The sequence below is a fragment of the Anser brachyrhynchus genome (genome assembly GCF_964034855.1).
Source record: "Anser brachyrhynchus genome assembly, chromosome: 6".
NCBI classification, from domain to species: Eukaryota; Metazoa; Chordata; class Aves; order Anseriformes; family Anatidae; genus Anser; species Anser brachyrhynchus.
Genome location: NC_137700.1, coordinates 26513249 through 26537698, shown reverse-complemented (window position 1 = coordinate 26537698; position 24450 = coordinate 26513249). Strand labels below are relative to the sequence as shown.

General features: G+C 45.5%; 1 protein-coding gene across 3 annotated transcripts; it reads left to right on the top strand.

Annotated features, from left to right (window-relative positions):
• The first annotated feature begins 2833 nt into the window (after positions 1 to 2833).
• Positions 2834 to 23703, top strand: DRGX (dorsal root ganglia homeobox). Of its 3 annotated transcripts, none has more exons than XM_080597577.1 (7): positions 2834 to 2874; positions 5176 to 5292; positions 6952 to 7049; positions 7252 to 7353; positions 9922 to 10094; positions 10304 to 10416; positions 20451 to 23703. In XM_080597577.1, the coding sequence occupies exons 2-7, from the start codon at positions 5259 to 5261 to the stop codon at positions 20711 to 20713; spliced, it is 783 nt and encodes a 260-aa protein (XP_080453703.1). In that variant the 5' UTR covers positions 2834 to 2874; positions 5176 to 5258; the 3' UTR covers positions 20714 to 23703. The 3 variants fall into 3 exon arrangements, with proteins under 3 accessions (XP_080453703.1, XP_080453702.1, XP_080453704.1); XM_080597576.1 differs by lacking the exon at positions 2834 to 2874 and adding an exon at positions 3865 to 4577; XM_080597578.1 differs by lacking the exon at positions 2834 to 2874 and having other exon boundaries at positions 4635 to 6668.
• The last annotated feature ends 747 nt before the right edge of the window (positions 23704 to 24450 follow it).

The window sequence follows — 24450 nt, the reverse complement described above, 5'->3', positions numbered from 1 at the left end:
AATTTCAGCTAATATCCTTCCCTCCCATCCGCTTCTTCTGCCATGTTCTGAAATTTCTATCTAAGTCCATTGATTGCTCAACCCTGTCCCACACCTTGATTAGAGACTTTCCTCTTCTGTGTTGCGTGTTCCCATACCTAAGGATCATGTAGTTTCAGTCCAGACTGAAGCTCTCAAATGAGAAAAAATATATCCATCATATGCGCTCCCCATTAGAGGGAAAAAAAAAAAAAAAGGAAGAAAAAAAAAAGCTTACTTTCATTATAAGTGGGACCAGGAACGTAAAAGTTCAATTACCAGAATGCATTTGCTTTGTACATTTTAAACCTGCCGTAGCTAGTATAACCGGCACATGCAGTTCTGTCTAATTGCTGCTTTCCAGCTTGGCCTAATTGATGCTCTGATTTGCAGTCACCTACCTCTACATGAGCCTGTGTTTCATTACATTTTACCCTTGCTCCCGAAATCCTAAAATCCCCATGGGGAGAAATAGATTACAGCAATACAGAGCTTTTGTGTGTGAACTGACAATTCTTTCTCCCCTATACTTTTCTTCATCTACATGTGAACAATGAAAACACAGTGGGCTGACTAAGGGATGTATTTGTTACACTCAAATGCTCCTTATTTAGGCAGGCATAACTCTTCTTGAACTCAGTAGGAGTTTTAAACTCTGAATGAAAACGGCAGTGGGATAAAATCAGCTCAGAGATATTTTAATAACCTAATTGGGATGTTTATGTTACAAAACTGTGTTATTCAATCTCTAGTCATAACTAGAAAGAAAGTTATTTGCTGAAGAACGTGTCGGTATTTTCCGTGGAGAATGATTTAAATAAAACCTTTAGAAATATGGAAATCTCATGGTTTTATCTTTAAATAAGCATTTCAATCATAATTTTTTAAAGAAAAAAACCACCTAATGTCTCCTGCAGCTTTGATTTCAAACACGTCACATTCTTCATTAAAGCAATCATTGTTAAAACAGAGGGACATAAAGCAACATAGGATTTATTCCTTCATTAAACTGATGATCCGTATATGAAGCCAATTAACATTATGAGTCTGGTGAACATCAAGTGTAAAGAGGTTACAGAAAATTAAAAGCAGTCACCTTGGTCTTTAGATAAAGAAAGAACACTTTTACATTATAAATTATAAGAGTGTCCAAGCGGGACAAATCGGCAAATTTGGTTAATTGGAAAATACATTTTACTGCACATGAATTAGGGTAAAATAACCTTTTAGCTGCTAGCTTTTTTTGTGGTCAGGTATTGAGAATCATGGGAAAGGAAGTGTTTGGATATGGAAAGACAAGAGAGCCATTTCATCAAACTTGAGCTATTCAGACTTTCTTGAGTGTTACAAACGATCCCCTCAAAGCTGAGAGCTCTGAAGGAAAACGTCCATTCAGTTCCTGCGCTGATCAGCCCAGTGCTAGGTTTTACTGTCACGGGAGGAAAATGAGAAGAGATGTGTTTGTGTGTGCAGCACAGGACAGTTTTACTGTAAGACAGACACAATCACCAAAACATCCATCCAGAATTATACCGGGCTTCTCCTTGCAGACCTGTTACCTAATACTGACAATAGCAATGACGACGATGATGATAAGCGTCAAAGCCTGGGGCAGACTTTAACAACTTTGCAAAGAAGGGGTTTTCTGGCTGAAATACAGTAGCTCACCTCCGTGTGTTATTTCCTGCTTCGGACCGCTTTTAATGCTGCCCTTTGGTAGCTAGGAGAGAGGAGCTACCAGAGGAACGCTGCCCACGACTCGAAGCGGTTTCTAGTTATTTTCGGGGGTCCCAGCTTCGCAGGAAAGCGTTTATAAAAGGGGGGCGCGGAGAGAGGCAGCGGCGGCGCTGACAGCGCTCCTGCCCGCGGGGAAGGGGCTTTCCCCGTGCTACACCCCGGCGGGCCGGGCCATGCCGTGCCGTACCGTGCCGAACCGTGCCGGGCCGGACAATGCCGGGCAGGACAATGCTGGGCAGGACAATGCCGGGCCGGACAATGCCGGGCCGTGCCATGCCGTGCAGTGCCGGACAGTGCCGTGCCGGACAGTGCCGAGCCGAGCCGAGCCGAGCCGAGCCGAGCTGAGCCGAGCCGTGCCGGGCGCGGAGCTCTCCCGGGTGCTGAACCGCGCCGCAGCCGCCGCCCCCGGGCTCCGGCCGCCGGCGAGCGGCAGAGCCCAGCCTCCGAAGCGGCAACTTTTAATTATCGTCAACCCCGCGCCTCGTGCATTAAAATTAAAGAGGCACCGAGGTGGCGAGAGGTGGGGGATTTTATATTGCTTGGTTATCTCCTTGTTTTGCAGCTGCTGCTCCTTGGGAGAAAGTTGAGCCGACCGGCTCCCTGTCCTCCTGCTTCTATTTAAAAAGCAGCACTTGGAGCACTTCCCCGGGCTCCATTTCCCCCTCGCTGCCTCCCGTAATGCGCTGAACTTGCAGGCTTCAAACTGCCGGAGAAAGTGAGTCTTGGAGCCAAAAGAGCAATGCAGCCCCCTGACTAGAGCAAGGCCTGAGAGTGCCGTAATGAAGTTATTATTATTTTATTAGGGGTTCTTATGATAAAACACTCACTTTCACTCTCTCCGCGACGTCAGAGGAAGGAAAAGGCACGTCTGTCTCCGTGCAAAGGGATCCTGCGGTACTGGCCCTGCATGGATATTAAAGGCTGGGATGCAGAGGCTGGCAGGGGAGATCCAGGCGGTACCTCTGGGTTATGTTCTTCTTTTTAAGGTTAATTGACCTAAAGCATGTGCTGCTATTTTAAGGAGTGTGGTCAGATTCAGAACATTGGTCTTGCGTGGTGCTGCTGTAAAAGCCGGCTCGATTCATAGCAGACTTCGCAGTTCAGAGACTTGCCTGGATGGTAAGTCAATAGTATTTGTTGTCAAACAGTGATTTCCCTAAAAGCCCTTATGTATGTGTATACATATAAATATATATAAGCATGTATGAATGTAGCTTTCTAAACCTATTACTGGTATGCTAAAATTGTAGGTGAATGGGTAAGATAAGATCAGATCTGTTTGGCTCTTTGCTTTTGCCTTGTTTTGCTAAAATAATTCTTTACAAGACTGAAACATAATTTCAGCGTGACTATATATTAGGGGGATTTCTACATCTATGCCTAGTGTGACAGGCAGACAGAGCAGGTGATATTTCTAGAGCCTATTAGTGTTTATTTAATGAGATCATATACGCAGAACAACTTTCCAAAGACATCGTCTCTTTAAAATCTCTATCCATTTCTGCACCTGTATCGTCTGTATCCATCTCCTTTGCTCTGGTATGAACGTGCTACCTCTTTAAACTCCCATCAGATCTAAGAGAGCCTGTGTAGATTTGCTCGCCCTTCCTGCACAGAACATTACAATGTTTATAAAATATTAAATTTGTGTAGTCTGCCGGAGAAGCAATTGTTCCAAAATAAAATCAGCAGTCTAGACGAAACATAGACACCAGAACTTATCAACAGTTGTCTGACTTACATCTTCTGATGCATCTTGAGTGGGTCATAATACCAACTTTATTTTCAGTGGTGCATAAATTAATTACACGCATTTAATAACCAAAATATCATTATATTCCCCCTTTAATATCATAAAGGCTTTACGCCAGGGAAGCACTTAATGTGCAGGGGGCCATAACAGGCTATTATCCTTGTGTAATGCTATTACAGAACCAATTATGCGCCATTATACTTGCTTTTTTTGCAGTTTATGTGATTTGATCCAATCCCGCGTCCCTGACTTGAAAATTTCATCTGGGTACTTTAAAGTCTAATTTTCACCCGGGCTGAGGCAAGGGCCATCTCTCTCCGCTGAGCCTATGCCTCGGATGCATTTTAAAAGTAATTGCAAAGGGTCCCGCCGCATATCATTTGCAGACGGGAAGCGAGCATAAATCCAGAGACCCCTCGCTGTGAACAAAATCAAACTTTGCTGCCGTACGATCGCTTGGAAAGGCAAGGCGTGTGCAGAGCGGCCCCCCAAAACCCATCCAGCGGCAATTAGCCGCCGCTTTGTCAGCGCCGGGGTCCAGGCAGGGCTGGCACGGCTCGGCACGGCTCGGCACGGAGCAGCACGGCACGGCACGGAGCGCTGCATCCCCCCCCGGCCCCGCAGCCCCGGGGCACCCCGGATTTGGGGGGGGCGCCGGGGGCCGCCGAGCCCCGGAGCGCGAACGCTCGGAAAAGAATGGGATTTTGTTGCTGCTCCTCGCATTCCTGGTGTTTGCTGAGAAATGACGGGTTTTTTTCTTTTCATCTTTTTTTTTTTTTTTTTTTTCTCCTCTACACACCACGTGGGCCATTTGTAGGGCCCAATAGACCTATCCAAGTTACTCACTGTAGACAGCGCTGGAAATAATCAGATTAAGGCCAATTATGCGTGAGATTATAAAGGCAAGTGCTGAGAGGCAGAGCATGCTGTAGACAGATATAAAGACATCTGGCCACTTCCAGAACTCCACAGAGCCCTTCTGTCTCTGCAGCCAACAACTCACAGCGCCTTATTCCAGTGCAAAATACCCCCAAATCTTACTGGTGATTTTTACTTCTGTTCGGTTTAGGTATGGATTGCTATTTTTATTTACCTTCTGGATTTTCTTACATGACTGCATAGAAATTTGAATAGTTTGTTGTTGTTGTTGCTGAAGACAGTGGTTTCCAACCCGAACGCAGCTCCCAGCATGTTGGATGCTTTTAAAAGAAGACAGCTTTTAGGTTTTATTGCTGTTTCATTTAGGCAAAATAGTTTAGATTTTTTTAAAGCAATTCATTCTTAGCTGTAAGATTATTTTTTTTATTATTTTATGTAATGCAATTATTTGCTCTGGAAGTAAATACTTGATATATACATAGATAGATGTGTAGATAGAAGAACGGGAGATAGATGATCAGCTATCTGGAGGGGAAAAGAAAAAGAAAAGAGGAAAAAAGAAAAGAGGAAAAGAAAAAAATAAAAAGAAGCAACAAACTTTTACTGGTTCTGGTCACTGTGCACCTACCATGGAGTTTTCTGCCTTTGGCTTTTGCAGCGCGCTGCACGCAGCGTTAGGCACGACTTTCTCGGCCTCCTCTGGGACGGGCTCTGGGCTCGTCAGGGAGTTTCTCGGGGTGCTTTCTCCTGGTTCCTCACCTTTCTTTTCTCTCCCTCTCTGTCTCCAGGTCTGCAGGAGACCCCTCGGCGCTGTCTGGCAGGGAAGCCCCTCGCAGCGCTGGGCAGCGGGCGGCAGCCCGGCCGCGGGGCCATGTTCTACTTCCACTGCCCCCCGCAGCTGGAGGGTGAGTGCGGCTGGGGGCTGGGGGTCCAAGTCGCAGGGGTGCAGGGGCTGGGGGCGAGGGATGCTCAGCACTGGCCTGGCACGGGCAGCTGCCTGCCGGGAGGAGAGCGGAGCTGTACGGAGGCGCCTCATCTTTTTCCAAGGGCAAACACAACCCTACTCCCCCCCTCCCCGCGCGCCCAGCTTTCCCCTCTTGTCACAGGGCGGAAAGAAGGATTGCATGATTTTTTTTTTTTTCTTTTTAATTTGATTCCTGTTGGAAAGGCCTTGTTTTTACACCCCCCCGCCCTCGTTTTGCCACCTGCCTCCCCTCTGTGGATAGCGATCCCGCAGTTGAGCCTCGGGCGACGAAAGAGATGCTTTTCTCCCCTCCCAGCACAGATGTTGGTGTCATGGCTGTAATCGGGACACTTTCAGGACGTGGTCACGCCTCCTCCCTCCAGCCAAAGGGACCGCATAAATCTTTAATGTTATTTTACAAACATTCTGCGGGAGGATGGGGAAAGACGAGGCACGGCTGAAAAAAAAAAAAAAAGAGAGAGAGAGAAAAAAAACATTTGGGAGGGTTCTTCCTTCTGTTTTTGACCGGGGGCTTTTGTTTAATGTTTCTTGTGTTTTTGTTTCTTTCCTTTTCTTTTAAAAAACCGGCAGCCTGCGGGCTTTCCCCGGGTCCCCCCGCATGTTTCTCGGCCGCGCACCTTCAGCCCTGCCCCGGGGCCGTGCCGGGCCAGGTCTGTGACCCCCAGTCCCTCCTGCCCGCCCTCCAGAAAAGGTTTTTTCCCTCCGAAGCGCTGCCAGGAGCCGCGGCGCTGCCGCCCCGGGTGCCCCCGCAGGAGCCTGGCGCTGCCCGGGGGGAGCCGGCCCCGCGAAGCCGCCCCGGCCGGGGCCGGGGTCCCTGCGGTCCCCGCCGTGCTGCCGGGCTCCTGAGCGCCTTTCTTCGTTAGTTTTTGGCCGAGAGCTTTGCAAACGTGCTTTTGTTCGCTCGGTCGGTTGTGGGGTTTGGTTTAGGTGTTGGTTTTTTTTTTTTTTTTTTTTTTTTTTTTTTTTTTTTTTTTTTCCTGGAGCCCGGTTTTGGCTGCGGGCGGTGGAGGGTGACACCGCCCGGCGTGGGGCATCCCAAGTGAAAACTGGCACAAATCCCAAACCGCCTCCTCTGCCCCCTGAACCAACCAAACCCCAGAGGCGGCTCCAGAAGGGCCCTTTACCGGGCACCCTTTGGGCGGCTTGGGGCACCCCGCGGAGACCCGGAGAGAAGCGAGGGGGCTCCGGGGTCACCGGGACAGTGTTTTATCCGGTGCTGAGCATCGCCCGGGGCCGCAGGGAGCCGTCCGTCCGTGCGAGGAGGGGTTAGGGCCGTTCTCCCGGTGATGCTGCGGGGTGAGCACGGCGTCGAGGCGCCCCCGGTCCCCCGAGCGGCCGCGGCGGGGGGAGCGGGGCCGGGGTCTGGGGGGCTCCCGCCGGGCAGCTCTGCGGGCTCGGTCCTGGGGACCCTCAGCGGTGGTTTTGTGGGCTTGGGGACTTGTCCGATCCTGTTTGCTCGGTGGGCTGGGGGGACGGGGACAGGGACAGGGGAATGGCCAGGTGCCGGGGCAGCGCTGCCGCCCCCCTTGTCCGCTCCTCAGCCGCCCCGGCTGCCCCTAACGCGGCTCTCGGCCCGCAGGCGCGGCCCCCTTCGGAGCTCACTCCGCCGGCGACTTCGACGACGGATTCCTGCGGAGGAAGCAGCGCCGCAACCGCACCACCTTCACCCTGCAGCAGGTAGGAGCCTGCCCCCCGAGCTGCCCCCCGGGCTGCCCCCGAGCTGCCCCCTGAGCTGTCCCCCTGCCAGCCCTCTGCCCGGTCCCCCGCATAAACCCTGGGTCTGCCGGCCACAAGCTCCCCGGTACGGCTGCCCCCAGCCCGCGGCTCCCCCTGCCCGCCTCCCGTGCCCTGACATCTTCGCTTTCCTTCCCTCCACCAGCTCGAAGCCCTGGAAGCAGTTTTTGCTCAAACCCACTACCCCGATGTGTTCACTAGGGAAGAGCTGGCGATGAAAATCAACCTCACGGAGGCCAGGGTGCAGGTAAACATTCCGGGGAATTATTTAACTCTCGGGTATTCAAACTGGCAAACTTTTTTTTTTTTTTTTGACATCACGACTGCAGAGTGCACATTTGGCCAAAGAACGCAAATGAAGACGATCTGTCATTTTCATGATGCACTTTAATAACATCAACATAATGTGGAATATTAGATTAGGTTGATTAATCGGTCATTCATAATTAACTAGTGATAATGTTCTACACTAATTTGTCCGCGTCTCCAAGGTACTAAATTACATCAATGCACATCCATTTCCTTGCTTTTGGAGGGGGGTGTGTGTGGAGAAAAGAGCTGAGACGTGATTCTCCAAAGCAACTATGACCACTGTCAAGCAGTGGGGTTAGTCAACTGCGGGGAGCCCAGCTGCTAGCAAGAAATTGCTGCACCTCCTCAACTTTTCTCCCTTTTGCCTACTTTCCAAACACTTAATTTAGATGGCTAAAACGCTTGTAGAACAATTCTTACACCTTTAATATGATCCAATAAATGCCATTGTCCGTGATCGCTCCCCCCTTCACCACACCTTCCTTCCTTCTTTACTTCCTTCCCTCCCTGTTTTTTTCTCCCTTTTTTTGACCCAGGTGTGCGTTTGTTTTCCATACTTAGAGATTAACTTTGTGTAAGTGCTTACAAGCTCTGCTCAGAACAGCAGTCCTGCAGTTGTAAGAGATGGATTCATATAACTCTGCAGGCATCCACCGCTGATTTGCAAGCCATTTTTTGAACACGATTATGTATTCATTTTATTTATGGGACTTTTCTGCATGCTGTTTCTGTGTTTTTTTTTTTATTTAGGTGCTCGGGGTTAAGACTATGCAAAGATCTAATTGTAAGAAATATAATAGCTTGCCTTTTGTTCCCTAGGGTCATGTTAGTATCTCTTAAAACCCAATGGCTGAAGAGAGATAATGGAATTCACTGCAGTAAATTGGGGATTGTAAACAAATTATTTCTCCTATAATCAGATTATGCGATCCTGATTATTAAATCTGAACATGAATCATTGGTCATATGTGGGCAAATTAAACTGATTATTATTTGGAAATGAAAATCTCCTTTTGCCAGTGCATTGTAGGTACTGGCTTAAAAAAATAATAAAAAATGCCATTTTAGCTATTGGTGCCTAAAGACTGAACTGCAAATTGAGATAAATGGGACAATTATTGAGCATTCAGAAGTGGAAGATCATAACTTCTTCCTGAAAGGTGCAAGGGTGAGATAGGGGTGGTGACAATTAGATTGCTGAGGACTGGTGTTTAGCCTTGTTGTTGGCTATTATGCAAACAGACAATAGATGCAAGCATTTGTTTAGCCTGCTTTCATGCAGGGACATGGGGAAACACAGAGGATGGGAGATATGTTTACATTTATACCCCTTGCTCATTCAAATATGATTAATGTGCTATAAAGCAGAGTCTTAATCGAAGATGATGTTGTCAAACAATAACTAAATAGGGAAATAAACGACTTCATCATGCTCTTTCCTCAGAAGCAGGCGAACTGTCAGTGCAAAGTCATTAAAATATGATAATGAAAAATAGCTCAATTAAATGTTGTTATAGCTGTGACCTTCATTCAATTAAGACGCAAGGAAGTGTCTGCATTTTGCTTTGCATTTAACTGCTCTAAATTTAGAATATAGATAAAATCATTATTCAACGTTTGCTGATACATGCAATTAAAAGGCAGCTAACTAAAATGGAGTTGTAGGAGGAGAATAATAATAATAACAATCTTGCCTATACTTGAAGTCATGTATTAAAACGTGGATTTCTTGACCTCAAGACAGGCTCAGCTTTTTCCACCTAAAATAAGATGCTTTCAGAGCATCAGCCCCAAGGTAAATGAAAAAAGTGTTTGGACTCAAAGTCAGGCAGCAAAATCAAGAGCATGAAAATTTCTATTGCGTAACAGGGAAAAATAAGGTTTGGAAAGTGGTGTGTATTAAAATGCAGGATGATCTTCCTGAAAGAGTATCTACCTCTTTTTGAGTCATCTAAATGTAGAGTGGACAAATACATCAGAGGAATAACAGCAAGTATCAAGCCTCTCCAGGGAATGGGATGGCTGAGATGCCCTAGTATGTACTTCTCATTTCTGACCTCCCTGACTCTAGCAGGAGCTCACCTAAAGACTTCCATACGGTTTTGCCAGGGTGCTTAGATACATATTTAAGTACTTCCAAGGATAGAAGGATTTTAGACATGTTAAAACATAGAATTCAGTGAGAATGAAATGTGTGTAAAGGCAAGCACGCGTTTAAATATTTTGCTAACTGGCACAGTAACATCAAAGATTTTTTTTCTCTTAAATATCTCTTTTGACTGTCTTTAGACATTCCTGGCTTGTTTTCCAGACACAGAAATATTCCGGATAGAAATATTAATATTAAGGCTCAGCTAGAATAACAACAGGGACACAAAATCAGAGGAAATTCTAGCCAAACTTCAAAATGACTGATCTCACTAGAGTAACAGTTCAGCAACAGTTGACTTGTTTTGCATACGGCTAAATGTGGTATTCAGCCTGGATTGCTCTCCTGCTCTAGGTGTGGTTCCAAAATCGAAGAGCTAAATGGAGGAAAACAGAGAGGGGGACTTCCGACCAAGAGGGCTCTAAGGAAGCAATGGCTGAGGTGGCACCTCCTGTCAGGAATTTAAATTCCCCTTCTCCAGCAGATCAAACCAGGAATAAAAAAGAGAGCCTGGAGATCCAGCAGAGGTAAGAGTAACACATGCCGTCAACTGCCTCTCTTTGGGGCAAGCATGCATCATATATATGTACATACGTACAGACTTGACTGATGCTAAGCTTTGACCTAGACAGTATCGTTTTCAGGCACAGCTCTGAGCATGTTTGTGTATATGCACATATGTTGTCTTTGGAGTCAGCTAGTTCTGTTTTGAAAGTTGTTTTCTCTTCCACATCAGCCTGAGCCGAGCAGTCGGTCCCACAGGACCTTTCTTCCCCTCCTGCCTGCCAGGGACTCTTCTCAACACGGCCACCTACGCACAAGCTTTATCTCACGTCGCCTCTCTAAAAGGTAAGTCACTTTGTTTAACTTCAGATATAAACTCAAAGAGCAGATTGTTCATGTTGAGTGGTATGCTCTCCCCTAAGCCAGCGGAGAAGCCTCTGGGAAATGTTGGATCCTTCTTTCTGTTGTGACGGGTGATAATTGCATTGACTGATGCTGCAGGTACAGAAGCTAGTCTCCTCTGGTAGATCGTAGTGTGGTTTGTGGTGAAGTTCTGTCGTTTTAGTCAGTTACTTTTAGTGAGATCAGGTTTTGTCTCAATTTGCAAGGCAGGTGGGGTTTGGTCCTTTAGAGTTTTCTTTGCATGAGCTTTTTTTAAGAGTCAAATTTATTCTAATAAATTAGTTATACACGTCCTTTTGCATTATACATTACCTGGCACCGTTGCTGATGCCTCATCCACTCTTTGCATGCAGTTTCCTTTGCAGTATGTTTTTGCACAACGCTAGACCTTTCTTTTCTTGACCAGTCAGTCCCCTCTGAGATCTTGAACACAGAGTGTATGAGGGGACAGGGGAGCATACAAAGCAATTCCACATTACCTTGGACCCAGGCAACAGGAAACTTGCATCCAGTGTCCATATCCTTTCAGGTTGCCAAAAAGCAGCAGTATGCATCTTTTAAAAATAAATCACCAGCTGATCCATTAGCTGTTCCTAGTCTAACAATTTCTTAGACTAAGGGTGTAGGCAGGATGAATTCAATTTATAGATTTATAGGATGTAAGGTCTCATAGCTCTGCCAAGCGCAAAGTGGCATATACCTTTGCTCTATGCCCCAGTGCAGTGCAATATATTGTGAGGAAAATTTCCTCATTTAGGACCTCCCGCTCTGAAAATTAAAGTCTTCTAAAATCTCTATGTTCCCTGCCATACCACATGCTCCTTGAGAGTATTTTCAATTAAATCAGTACAGTCAAGGTATAGTTCTGAAGCAAATGCTTGGAAGTGCTGAGATTTGCATTAAGTCCAGCATCTTGTCCCTGTTCTCCCCTTCTTCATGTCCTTCCAAAAAAAGCAGAGGACACAGCATAAAGCAGGTGCCAGTTAGGTAGGCGTAGGACCTGTGATTTTGAACCAAGAAAGGCCACAGAGGTGTGATCTGAGCCCTAGAACTTAAAGGATGATTGTCAACCTAAACCCTGTAAGCATGCAGTGGCTGTTGGACTGCGCAAAGCCCCTTGATCTCTGCCCTGTGACCGTGAGCTCCTGGGGCAGAGACTTTCAGCTTCTCCCACTGGACAGGAACAGCCTCTCGGGAATAGATACAGGTGGAATTCTGGGGGCAAACAGGTTAGTCACTTGCAAATACAGTCCTGGGAAGGTTGAAGGGTGTGGAAGTAGGACTGTGTTCAGTGAATAATTTCAGGTGGAAGTAAGGGCTGCTTTTTTCCTTAAAATTTACAGTTTAATTTGTTATCACTTTTCATGTTTAAATTTAGCTAAATTTTAAGAAAAATAATGCCAATAAATTGAAGCTCAGCAAAATGAAGTGAAAATGAACAAATGAAAAAGTTGTCACGAGTATTTTAAAAGTTTTATTTATTTGGAAGACTTCCCGACATTGTTTTCTGTGATTGTACAGCTTGGCCACCAAATTGAGAAATTAATAATTTGCTCCTTTCTGCATGATAGCAGTTTTACAGCTAAGGGCAGGAAAAATCCTATTCCTGAATCTCAGGCAGAGATGATCATTAGATAGTTGCCCAGACTAAGAGACATTCCCTGAAAAACTGGTCCTAAATGAAAATACAGATTTTTTATAATTTGACTAGAGATGGACAGTTATCAGGTGCATGTATATTCTCTTGATGAATGTTCTCAGCTATACATGCAGTTTCTTGCTAAGATGCCTGGTTTACATTTCCTGTGTGAAACTAGAAATCTCTGGATATATGCAAGGAAATGGGGATATTGGTGTGTATTGAGCTTTTAAGAAATCCAGTTACAGATTTTCATATCTGCATATCCAACTACCATGAGCTTTGTGGAGCTGCATATGCCTGTCGGCATGTTGTTATGCTTGCACGGAACTGGTATATTGAGCTGCTCCTTTCTTCTGCAGCTAGGTCTCAGTAATGTCAAAGTTTGGCTTTAGCGTTACGAGGGAAGAATTTTAGTGTTGTTCTGTAAGGTGGCAAGTTTGATTTATACAAGTAGGGAATAACTGTGTCATCTTTCTTGTGGTATTTACATGTGGAATACGGTCTCCTCTTTCCTTAGCTCATCTCCATAAGTTCCCCTTTCCCTGTTTCTCCAAGATCAATTCACCTGGGCTGGGACAGGGGCTGTGCACGGCAGACCTGTGCTTCAATCTCATTAATTGGCAGTGACAAACAGGACTATTTCTAAAGTGCTGCAGAGACCAGAAGGAGTACAGACATGATTCACATACTGTTTGCTTTGGTATGGAAACACCAAATGAATGGCGGTCCATCTAAACTATGCATTTGAGAGCACAGCCAAGCTAGCACGTAGGCCTGAAGGAAGAGATAATGGTTGTAGGAAGGAAGGAAAGGACAGGGAGAGACTCAGTGTTCACAAAGCCTTTATATGACCTTCTTCGTCTCACTCAGTTCAGTTAGTTTGATTCTCCCTTCTCATTTCCCCCTTTAAGGTAGGGGCAGATATGTACAACTTCAGGTCCATCGAAGAAAATCTAACCCTACATTTAGGCGGACATTACTTGGTGTCCTTACGTATCTTAATGAAGTCTCCTAAGCATCTCCCTTGAGAATCTAGTCTCATTTTGCAACTGAAATGCTGACAGAGCTCTGCCACAGTGAATCTGAGAGTGTAGGACTTTAAGCAACACAAAATCCTATCAAACTCAACACAGGACATAACGTTCCAAGCTGTTGGGTTTTTTGGATTACTTAAATTCAACAAGTAGTAAGATTTTTCCAAGATTTTTCACATTTTATTGAGGAGTTAAATGACCAAGAGCTCTTTCTGGCATCTCTCTTGTGCTGACCACAGTTTGAAACTACCAGGAATTCTTTGTGCTTTTGAAAGCAAAATAATTCCTCCAGAGTCAAAGCACCATTTCACTACCCGTGAATGCATGACCCTACTTACTTCTATGCAAATTTCAAACGAAATGCTGACAAAGAGGTCCTCTGTGTGAATCCTGTAAATAGATACATATTCTCTCCATTGGGAGAACAATCCTGGCCAGTAAAGGGAACTGCATTCTCCGGTAAGACCGTAAAGGTTGTCTGCAAACAAAAGGCACTCTCAGGACGCCATATACCACTGGGAAGTTTAGGTTATTTTCTTTTGAGGAGATAAGATGTGCTTTGTTGGGCTTGTGAGCCAACACTTTGTTGGTGTCAGTGAGTAATATTTGACTGATGCTTTAGAAGGAGACAATTAAAATCAATACAGTGCATAACAAGTGATGATAGTGATGTAACTAATTAACAATTATTTTATGCTCTCAGGAACAATTTTCATTCGGCCACCTGAGAATTCTCTGTCTTCTGTAAAGAAACTAATACCTCTCTTTCTCTTTCTCTGACTTTGATTGCTTGGCTCCAGCCCCAGATTTCCAAGGCTGCATAAAGTGGCTAGGGCACATGCTATCTGGATCTAATTCATAATCTAAGGATATGATAAGCATAGTTTCCCAGATGAAGTCAGTCTAGTAAAGACAAGAAATCTCATGACAGCCTAGCACAGGGCAACAGGTTTGCTTTTGGACAGCCTTTGCTTTGGCGTGGCTCTGCAACCCTTCAGCAGGCAGCGCTCATCTGAGTCCCATGGGTGTCAATTGTAGGTAACTTCTGGATATTGCTGGAGCATGAGATTGGATCTGCTCTGGTGACTGAGCAGAAAACTCTTCTCCCTAAGTAATACGTCCCATGAACCCTGCTATCTCTAAAACTGAGATATTTTTTTTTCTTCAAATGGCTGGTGTTACCACCATAAGATGTTCTGTGAAGAAAGCAGTCCAGCAATACAATAGAGATTACAACAGTAACTCAGAGCATAGACTGTTTCTGAGAAGGGTATATCACCATTGGGCAGTTTTTCTCTGTTACTGTTCAAGATTCTCTATTCGATAATACAACAGACTTCTTTCTTCCCTTAGGTGTCCTCTCCCTTTCTGAAGTTTAGCACATCAGAGGCTGCTTTCAGTAGCAAGAGTCTCTGAACTACCATATTACCTCACTATATATATTTTTCAGGAAATGCAATTTCTCATTTGAAAAATTAGCATAAGATCGTAATTTTGTTGGGATACCTGGCTTCTTACTTCAATGTTTTAGTTCTTCACCACTGGCCATAGTCAGGAAGAAGTTTGGCTTATACAGAAGAAATTTCTGTTGTTCATTACTGTATGAAATTGTCCTAATTTGACAACTATGCTACTTCATTGTGGTGACTTTGACATTTCCATGATCTCCAAGATGAATCACTTACTGTAAACCATGCATCTGCAGTCCATTTAGTAGATTTAATTGCAGACCTCAAATATGAAGGGAAAATACTTGTTTTATTTATGGGCTATATAACAATAGAGTCATCAGGAGAAGCTAGTGTTCTGTGCAGAGAGAGACCTCAAAGTACCTTCTTAATGGATGACAGCATGAATGCAATTCATTAATGTAGAAGATGTTATTAATGGGTGTAAACAAGAATCTCCGGTTTTTAGCGGAAGTGTTCTACCATTCTGGTGGCTGAAGCCAAAAATGTATCTGTTTCATTCCGCTGAAATTTCCCCAGACCCTGTGATTCAAAGTGCAGTGTATGAGAAGAAAAATAATTACACTTGCCAGTGAATTACTTTCATAATTCACCCACAGCTCTGCTCTGTGCAAGTTATAGCTCCGTTGGTTTTCACGGCACCTCCACACCGCTCGCTGCTAGAAAAGCAGGACTGCATTATGCCCATCAAAGTGGATATTCCAGGGCACCATTGATTAGGCTCTTTTCTGGTTTGTTGCTGCTGTGGTTGCTGTTGTTCATATTAGGGAGGCTTAATTGCAGTATCCAGGGCAAAAACAAACAAACAAAAAAAGACAACTAGAGCTGTCCATCCATTACATTTCATTTTCTATTATGGAAAGATGAAGAGAATTTGCCCAACATCATTTGGTTAGAGAAAGACTGAGAAAGAAGTGTTCAAGGACCTGACTTACCCTCGAACTGGTGTTTACTGAATTGAAGCACCAAAACTCTGCAGGTCCTTTGTTTTCTTTGTCATTCAGTAGTACTTGATTATGGACTTACTGACTTTTCTCAACATGTGACCTCGGTAAATTCTTGTAACACAGCAAGTATAGCAAGCATGTTCTGTTTGGCCAATGCATTTTCCCTAGTTCACCTGCCTCTGTGACTTTAGGGAATATAAAACATACTAGTTCAGTGCAGATACTCAGACCTTGAGCAAGTTGCTTTGATTCCTGTACTATAAGTCCTCAACTCTGGCACTGCTGTACTTCACAGGTAGATTTTTTTCTCCTTTACCACAAATGATAGAGAATATGCTGATAGTGGGAGCGTCTGAGAGTCATATGAAGAAGATTGGTGCTGGCCTGTTCCTCCAGTCCAAATCCTGATTAGATGAGCAGAACTTAGCTGAGCAGGGCTTCCCATTGACCTCTTTTAGAGTGACACATAAGCAGCATTTAGGGTCAGATCATGTGTTTGGGAAAGGCTGTTGGTATGGATGGAAAGAATGGTAAAGGGTTGCAGAGCTAAGAGTATTCAAAGAACTGGTTTTGTTCTTCCAGCACTTATGGGCTTTACTGCCAGCTTTCCTGTCCAAACAGGCAAGGTTCTGGCTTCTGATTTTTTTTTATTTTTTTTTAAATTTTTTTTTGGAACTGTACTGATGGCATAAATAAAGGATGATGAAATCCACCATTTCCAGTGTCAAGTTATTCATACAAAAACGCTCCAGCTAGAGCTAGCTCCTTGTTTGCATTGGGCACATAGAGTTCACAAGCCAAGGAGATATAAAACTATAACATTTGGACTCTGCTGTCAGTTCTGCAGTGCTCTTCCAGCTTCTGGGCAGCACAGGATGCCTTCCACACTTAGCTAGCTTAAGCACTAGGAGGAACCATCTAGCACAACTTTAGCAGCCTTGGGGCTACTCTAAATTACACTGGGAGCATCTGGTGCCTCCCCATTTCAGTATTTAAGCTCATGCCTCTCTTGTTCTTCTGAGCCTCTTGATTCAGAGCTCAAAAGGTTTGGATAAAGCCACCTTTGTTTTTCCTGCTTGTGCCTCAGGCTTTAATAGACAAAATGTTGGCATCATATATGAAGAGCAAGAGGGAGATCCCCTTGGAATCAGCCCTCCCTGGTAAGTGGCACTGTGAACTCAAGGTTTTTGTTGACCTTCCAACCCTTGTGAAAATGACTTCAGAGTTTCTGAGGAATTAGAGCTCAAGCAAACCACTGTGACTACAGGAAACTTTATTTAAATCAAGCATAATATTTTCACTGCAAAGAAAACAGCATACAATGTCAGGTGAGGATTTTTAAATCCAAATTTTTCTTCACTTCCCTCCATGTTTAGCTTGCTGTTCATCTGTTCACATCAAATGCTGATATGCACAAATACTGAAAGAGGCAATGAACTGAGGTTTTGCGTTTTGGAAAGACCATCTATTAAATCCTTTAAACTGTTGAGTTGAAATAAAAAATAGATATTTTAAATACCCCACTCTAATCTGAAACTGAACCTTGGAACTGCACAAAAGGGTCCACAACCAAAATTGTAGATCAAATATCATTACAATTGAAATGTGATGTTGGCAGAGACAAGACAGAACTAATTTAATTTTTCCTGTCAGTCTCTGTAGTAGATCAATTAAACTGCCAAGTGGATCAAATATTTCAGACTGTATTTATTACATTAAGTATTTATGTTCAGGCTGAGCATTTAAAGTATGATCTCATATAGGAATACGAGGAGGTTCAGATCAATTCAGCAGAATTTGCTCTAAGTTAATGGAAATCTAATTGTGTATTTTAATTTTGTGTACAATAGGCAGTAAGTTCCTGAAAGAAAGAAAACAGTTCCTTGTCTGTACTGTAGCAATCTGATCCAAATCCCATTAAAGAGATATCAGGCTGTGAGACGTTAGCAGAAGCCGGATCAGGCTCTAAGGCTAAAGGTCTAACCCTCACTGATCTTGATGTGAGTTAGGTGCTTAAACTCTTCTGAGGGTACTAAGTAAGTAGGAACAATTCCTTCCTTCCCCACTGTGAGGTCAGGGCTACTGCAATAAGATGTAAAAAAAACCACTGATGTCTGCTACATGTGGATGCATCTTTCTTGGGTCACATCCCTGTCCATTGTGGGCTGACTGATTGGCAGGTGGAGACCTTGGGCTGCTGATTCTCATGTCGTTTGTCCTGGCTTTTGTGCCAGCAAAGTCGAATAGATTTCACTGGATTTACTGCCTGCAGACATGGGCAATTGCGAAGTAGTTTCAACCCTCCTTTTGCATTCACAGGAAACAATACTAAATCCTAGTCTTTTGTACTCTCGCAGGACCCTGGAGCAAATGACGCTAGTTACTCTACATTTTTTCAGGTGGGAGCTGTTGTTTGCCATTCTTCTAACTTCAGTGAAAATGCAAGGAATGGTTTATGAGTGAATTAATGCTAGAGATATCCTGGTTTCCACCACAGGTAACTCTGCACCCTCAGGTTGCAGAGCCACAGGGTACTATCAGGTCTAATTATTAAGCAAAGAGCTTAGATTGGTACTGAAGACTGTTAAATATTTTATCCCCCTGTAACAATGGAATGAAAATTATTCTTGGGGCCTGGAGTTGATTTCTGCTCTTTAGAAAAGGCGAAGGCTCTTATCTACCTCTCCCCACTGCCTGCTTAGCAGGCAACGTGCTCGTTTCTGGTGGAGTCTCACTCTGTGTAAGAGAGCAGCAGTGCAAAGACAGCAGATGCGCAGGGAGGCCTCTATGTCCCCCATTACAGAACCTGACCTTAAGGTAGTGGGGCTTAATAGCAGTGAAAAAGATGGACTTTCTGCAGCTGAAAGACCTGCAAACTGCAGGGGTTCTGACGTGCCAATCCTCCTCTCCTCCCTCTTGTTAAAACAGTGGCCATCTAGCATCCCTGAAGTGGCTGCATTTCAACAGGACAAAAATGACTAAATGAGCATGGTTGTTGGTGGCAAGAACTATACATTGTGTTACTCAGTGGATTTTGTTATATGTCCTCCCTTTTGTCATGCTTAAACAGCCACAAAATTCAGGTTTGAGTTTCCTAGTTCTAAAATCAAAAAATGGAGGATACCATTCAAGTAGTAAAATTTGCTTGTGTGATTCATTCATATGCCTAAACCTGTGGAAGTGTTGTTGTGCTTATCAGATGCTTTATCAGGGGAGTATTACAAGAGTAACTATATAACTTTTCAGTTATATTAATAACTTTTCCCTTGTAGTATCTTTTTTTTTTTTTTTAATACAGGGAGTATTTTCTCCTGAAACTTACCTGCAGAGTTTTGATTTCTGACAATTGTTGTTGAGAAGTCTTGCCAACATCCTAAAAACAAACAACTCTGCTTTTGTCCCTACCAAGTGGGTGCTGACCCATTGCTATCGAGAGCAGAAGTGTAAGAGAAAGACTACCTTCTCCCTGCAGGCTATTAGTACTATCACTTAGTCATGAGCCATTTAACTCAAATATTAACTGCAGAAATTAAAGCAAGTCCTTGGCTTGGAAAGAGCAGAGGAAGACATTGTGTCGTGTCAGGTTGTGTGCGGCCCCACTGTTGCCTGCTGGGGGGTTGCGTATCAGCAAAGGATGGGCTTCTGCCAGGGGCATAGAAGAGGATGTGGAGTTCGTGTGGCCGCTGAGACACCTGGATGTCCCCCAACATTTCTCACCAGAGAGCAAATCAAAGTGGTAGCTCAGCTGCCCTGCCCTGCCTCTCCTCCTCACTCTGACACATTCTGCTCTGTTCAACAGATGCATCTAAGCAAGGTGACTAGGGTGGCTTCTTGGATGGACTGCATGCCCTGTCTGGGGCTCACCCCGGACTTCCGGGAGTCCCAGCATTATCACAGATGAGCCAGAGTGGTTCAGCTTAGGCAGGTAGCCGGTGGAAGGAGGACTGCCCCTGGCAGTGGGGTGCATGCAGTACTTTTGGTTTAAAAAAGCCCATTTCACACTCTTTCCAGTGCTTTGTTGCCTGCTTGAGACAGCCCATGTATCTTAGATGCCAGGTTGGAGATGGTCTGGCCTATCCCTCCTGATGGGACTCTAAGCCGTCTCAGCAGCAGCAGCAGCTTTAGGCGGCCTTGGTTCACTTTTGGAGGCCCTCCTCTTCGAGGCATCATCCCTAAGCAGCACAGAGTTTGGCTGGTGAAGATAGAACAGACTCATGCAGGTAGATGTGATGCCAGTAGCTGGCAGGGCCTCGCCAGGAAAAAGGCTGTCTCATCTTACAGTGAGATAGGAGAAGGCCATTAGTTCCTGCGTAACAACCGGGATATTTTCACATTTTTCTCTGCAGTAATCTTTCAGGTGCAGATAAGTGGTGGAAGCCCCATACTCACCCAACGAATGCTGCTGCCCAGATTGATCAGACTTGTGGAGCTGGAGGGCAGGAGATACCTCCAGCATGAGGCTGATCATGCTGCAGAGCAGCAGCTTGGGGTGGGAACTGGGGACAAGTTCAGCCTTCCTTGTGGGGAGATCTCGTGTGATACAAGTTTCACCAATCGCTTCTGAGCCTGCTTGCCCTCACTTGCTCTATTTGTCACCCTGGATGGCTCACAATGTAGGATCCTTCTCAGTGGGCCTCAGCAGAGCAGGATTTGGCATCCACATACCCACCAAAGGTCAAATGGAGATGGGGCTTTTGCCATTTGAGACCGCAACCCCATCTCTGTCCTCTGTAGGTTGACCACTGAGGGAAAGGCACCACACGGTGTGATGCCAGCAGTTGTGGGTCACCCCGCCGAGGTCAGAGAACCACCCCCACGAGGACGCCCTGCTGGTGGGGCCATCCCTTCCCCAGCAATGACACTGCCTTGTCTCCTTCCTCCCCAGGGAGCCCGCTGTGCTCGTGCTGCGTTCCGGACCCCATGGGCCTCTCCTTCCTGCCCACCTACGGCTGCCAAAGCAACCGCACCGCCAGCGTGGCCGCACTGCGCATGAAGGCCCGGGAGCACTCGGAGGCCGTGCTGCAGTCTGCCAACCTCCTGCCCGCCGCCGGCAGCCCTGCGCCTCCTGCCAAACCCGGCCTGGAGGGCAGCCAGGACAAGCAGCCCTCTCCAGCCAAGGAGCACATGGAAGGGGAGAAGAGCGTATGAGGCCGGACCGACACCGGCCCCGTGGCCTGAGGCAAGGAACCCACCACCAGGGCTTTGCCACCAGGGGAACTGCAGTGTGGCCGTGCCCCAGCAGGATGTCACAGGGCCACCAGGGACCTGGCAAGTCCGAGTGGCCTCTCTGGCTGCCTTTCATGCACTTCTGCTTCTTTTGTGCCACTGTAGGTTCGTTCTCCTGATTTATCGGCACTATCTGTGTTTGGAAATACTCTTGAAACTGTTTTTAGCTCCTCTTCCACATCCCAGGAATGCTGAAATGCCCGGGACCCTGGTTTCCTCCTGCACATCTCATCTCGCTCCCCAGGGCCGTGTATCTCAGCAGCAGGGCCAACCCCAGACCTTTCTGGGGCTGTATCCCATGTGGGCTTGGAACCATCTTCACCTGGTTTTGACCTTCCCAAAAGCAAGCATTACCCTTGTAGGGGTCAGGGCTCCTCCTCGGGGGGCCACCACCACCAGTAACCCACCATGCAGCATGAGATGGGGGGCTGGCAGCAGGGCAGCGCTACCAGATACGGGTTCTGGGGCAGCAGAGGCTTCCAGGCACTATTTACCCCCACCCTACACAGGTGAATGAATGTGCAGGTATACACCAGCCTTGCCTGATGTTTTCTGACAGCTTTTGACTTCAACCAAATCTATCCCAGGCAAGCCAGGTGTAAGAGAAGCAAAAGTAGAACAAAACTCTTCATATTTTTTCCTTTTCCCTTCCTTTCCCTGAAAGTCAAACTTTCCATGGAGTAGATTACTGGGAAATTGCAGAGATCAGCTTACCCATGAATAAAATCCTTGCACTTGTCTCTATGTGAACACTAGTCTTGACATTCCCTGGGTTAGACTTAAAAGACACACAACTCCAGAGCAGCGCTCAGAGCTTCAAACGGTAATGCTGGCATTTTAATGGAGAGTGCAGTTATGTCTAGATCTGCACAAAGCTGGGGATGTTTTAGTGTCATTCTCTTGGAAAGAAAGACTGGAAAACAAAATCATCCTGCATTGCAATACTGCAAATATGTCCTTGCATGTCGTGTTTTTAATAAAGAGGAAATAAAGCTTGGAAGGATATTCCTTTATGCCATCCAAAATCAGGCTCTTTCATTCACTGAAGGCTGGTTGGAATAACTCTAGATCTGAAAATATCTTAATTATTATACAGTGGACACAGTGCAAAGGAGAAATTGATGCCTCAGGAAATGCGCTTTTATCTCTGACCCAAAACTTCCCAAAGGAAAGTTGAGTAAGATCAGATGCTCCAAGGCAGGTGTTGTATCCGGGGTGCCCCACATTTCTTACACGGGTAATGCAGATGCAGATTTAAGCTTGGTGATATGGACTTGCTTTTCTCAGTTGCCTTTTGCAGATTCCATAGAATTGTCCACAGACGTCCCTGGAGAAAAGGATGAAACCACTGCTCTGAGACTTGATCAACTAATGTGGAGGCCAGTGAAAAGATTCCTGTCAGCTCCGAAGGTCTTCTGAGCAGGTCTTTTGTGAGAACAGTGCTCAGGTCCGTCCTGCTTCTAACAAGAGTCCATTACAGTCCTAGGAGAGGTGGTTTTTATCCCAGAGGTTGATTTTGGCAGAGATCCTCTCCTAGCAGAGCCCGTAGGTTCCATTTAGCATTTCAGGTCTTTCTGCCACTCCCCATTCAGGGCTGACTCCATGGGTTGTGCCAAAGATCTCCTGCAATCCATGGTGCACACCTTTTTGTGCTGGGTTGCACTCAGCTTCTCATGGAGCCTGAGCTTGATGATGTACTTGGAAAGGCAGCTCCAAGCAAGGTGGGCAGCAAAAATTTTGCCCCCCTACCCAAGTGATCTCAGCCCACAAATGTCACAGAGCCTGGGACTACTCCCGGGCTCACAGGAGCCTCTGGTGGTGCACACCTACCTTTCTCCAGGCAGGGTTTGGTGTCAGGTCCCATTCAAAGTGTGGAAGCCCTGGTCTTCAAGGGATGGCTTGACGGCACCAAGTACCTTCATTGTGCTGGGAGTGAAGGGTGCCAGGCATCCCCCCAGGGTGGGATTCATTTCCTCTGGACACGAGCCATCAGGGAGGGCAGCATCTGTCCTCGGGCCCAAGTACAACAAAAAGCCAGAGAGGACCCACATCTGTCAAACGGAGTCATTTTGCTTTACATGTGTCACACCGTGTGCTTTTTTTTCTGGCAATCCTGAACTTGCAGGAGTGAACATGCAGCGATCTGTGTTCTTTTAGTGTGTTCTAGCTTCAGGAGCTGCACTGCTGAACTGTAAATGGAGACCGTTTCCCTGACTGCAAATTATGGCTTAGTTTGAACGACAGCAACAACCTTTTTCTTCCACCAAAATAAATAGATTGCTATGTGCTTTGTTGCAGTGGGCAGTTGGAGAAGAGAGAATCACTGGTTTCTTAGTGATTGTCCCAGTCATAATTTGTTTTTGAGATTTCCATGGCCCCCAAAAAAAGATTAGAAAAAGTAATTCCGCTCCAAAGAGGCAGGCCCAACTTCATTTCAACATAATTACCTTGCATTCAGTTGAACTTCAGCCCTTCTGTACACTAACTCTTCAATCTAATTGTTTGATTAAACTCGTATTTCCTCCAGAAAGGTACATAAATAAGTGAATTGTTGAGCAAATTAAGAATACTTAACAGCATTGCATCTGAAAAGTAGTTACGCTGATTAAATTTTCTGTCCTTGAGGATTTTCAGGAAATTACTTTTGATCGTCAATAACACAATTAAGTAAACTACACGCACATTAGCATGAATAATTGATAAGAAATTATGTATTACCACGAAGCACTGATTTAATAATTCATGATGCGACACTCTAGTGACTGTGCAAAACTGGATAACATCGACAAGTCTGCCTGATGTTGCTGGAAATGCTGCAATTACAAACAAGTCCATAGTTTCGTTGTACAATAAAAAAAAGTATCTGATGCATGCTGTAGTTTCTGTTTGTTTAATACATGAATAAATTTAGAAAGAACACCCTGAAAAGTTCCTGTCCTGTTTTCATTCAGATCAATCCCTCTGTCCAGTTGTCTCTGATGACTGTCCAGTTCTGCTTCGACCACAGGGATGTTGCAGAGTGATGTCGCAGATGTTGTCCCAGCTGCAGCCTGAGTGTCTCACAATACGCAAAATAAAGGGACTCCAAGTTTTGCAGAGCCTCCTTGTAGGAGCAAAGCTGCTTTGGCCACCCCAGAAGCTGGAGCTCAAAGTCTGTTGGACTCTTCAGTCTGTAATGTAGCTGTGATTACAATTGTTCAGTATGATTTTGTGGGTTCCACAAAAGTCAGCCACAAGTGAAGCACTCGGGTTTGTACATTTTGAGACTGCATGACATCCTGTTTAACCCTAGGCCAATTCACTAACAGGTCTTTTAGCTGCTCTGGTTGCAGAGCAGTGGCACAAGGGCAAGAGCAAAACTCAAGAGATGTGTTTCAGTCGTGCCCTCTTCTTGCCACCAGGCCCGGCTCCCTTCCAGACACAGTGCACGGGGTGAATGAGCCACCTGCCCTCTTCCTGTGCTGCCATATATCAGGGCTGTGCCACTTAAACCACTCCTGTAATGGCCATCTCGGTAGCTCTGATTAAGCCTGGCATTTAAAAGTTTATAACTCAGCTATAAAAAGCCACTCAGGCTGAACCCCAGCGTGCGAGGCCCCAGCCCAGGGGGATGATTTACAAGCAGACTATTCCGACACCAGCCTGCGTGACACTTTTTC

Excerpts from the sequence above, each read along its gene's own strand:
- DRGX (XM_080597577.1), top strand. The coding sequence starts at position 5,259 with ATGTTCTACTTCCACTGCCCCCCGCAGCTGGAGG. Across the intron at positions 7,354-9,921 it reads TCACGGAGGCCAGGGTGCAG|GTGTGGTTCCAAAATCGAAG; the intron begins GTAAACATTCCG and ends CTCCTGCTCTAG. Across the intron at positions 10,095-10,303 it reads AGCCTGGAGATCCAGCAGAG|CCTGAGCCGAGCAGTCGGTC; the intron begins GTAAGAGTAACA and ends CTTCCACATCAG.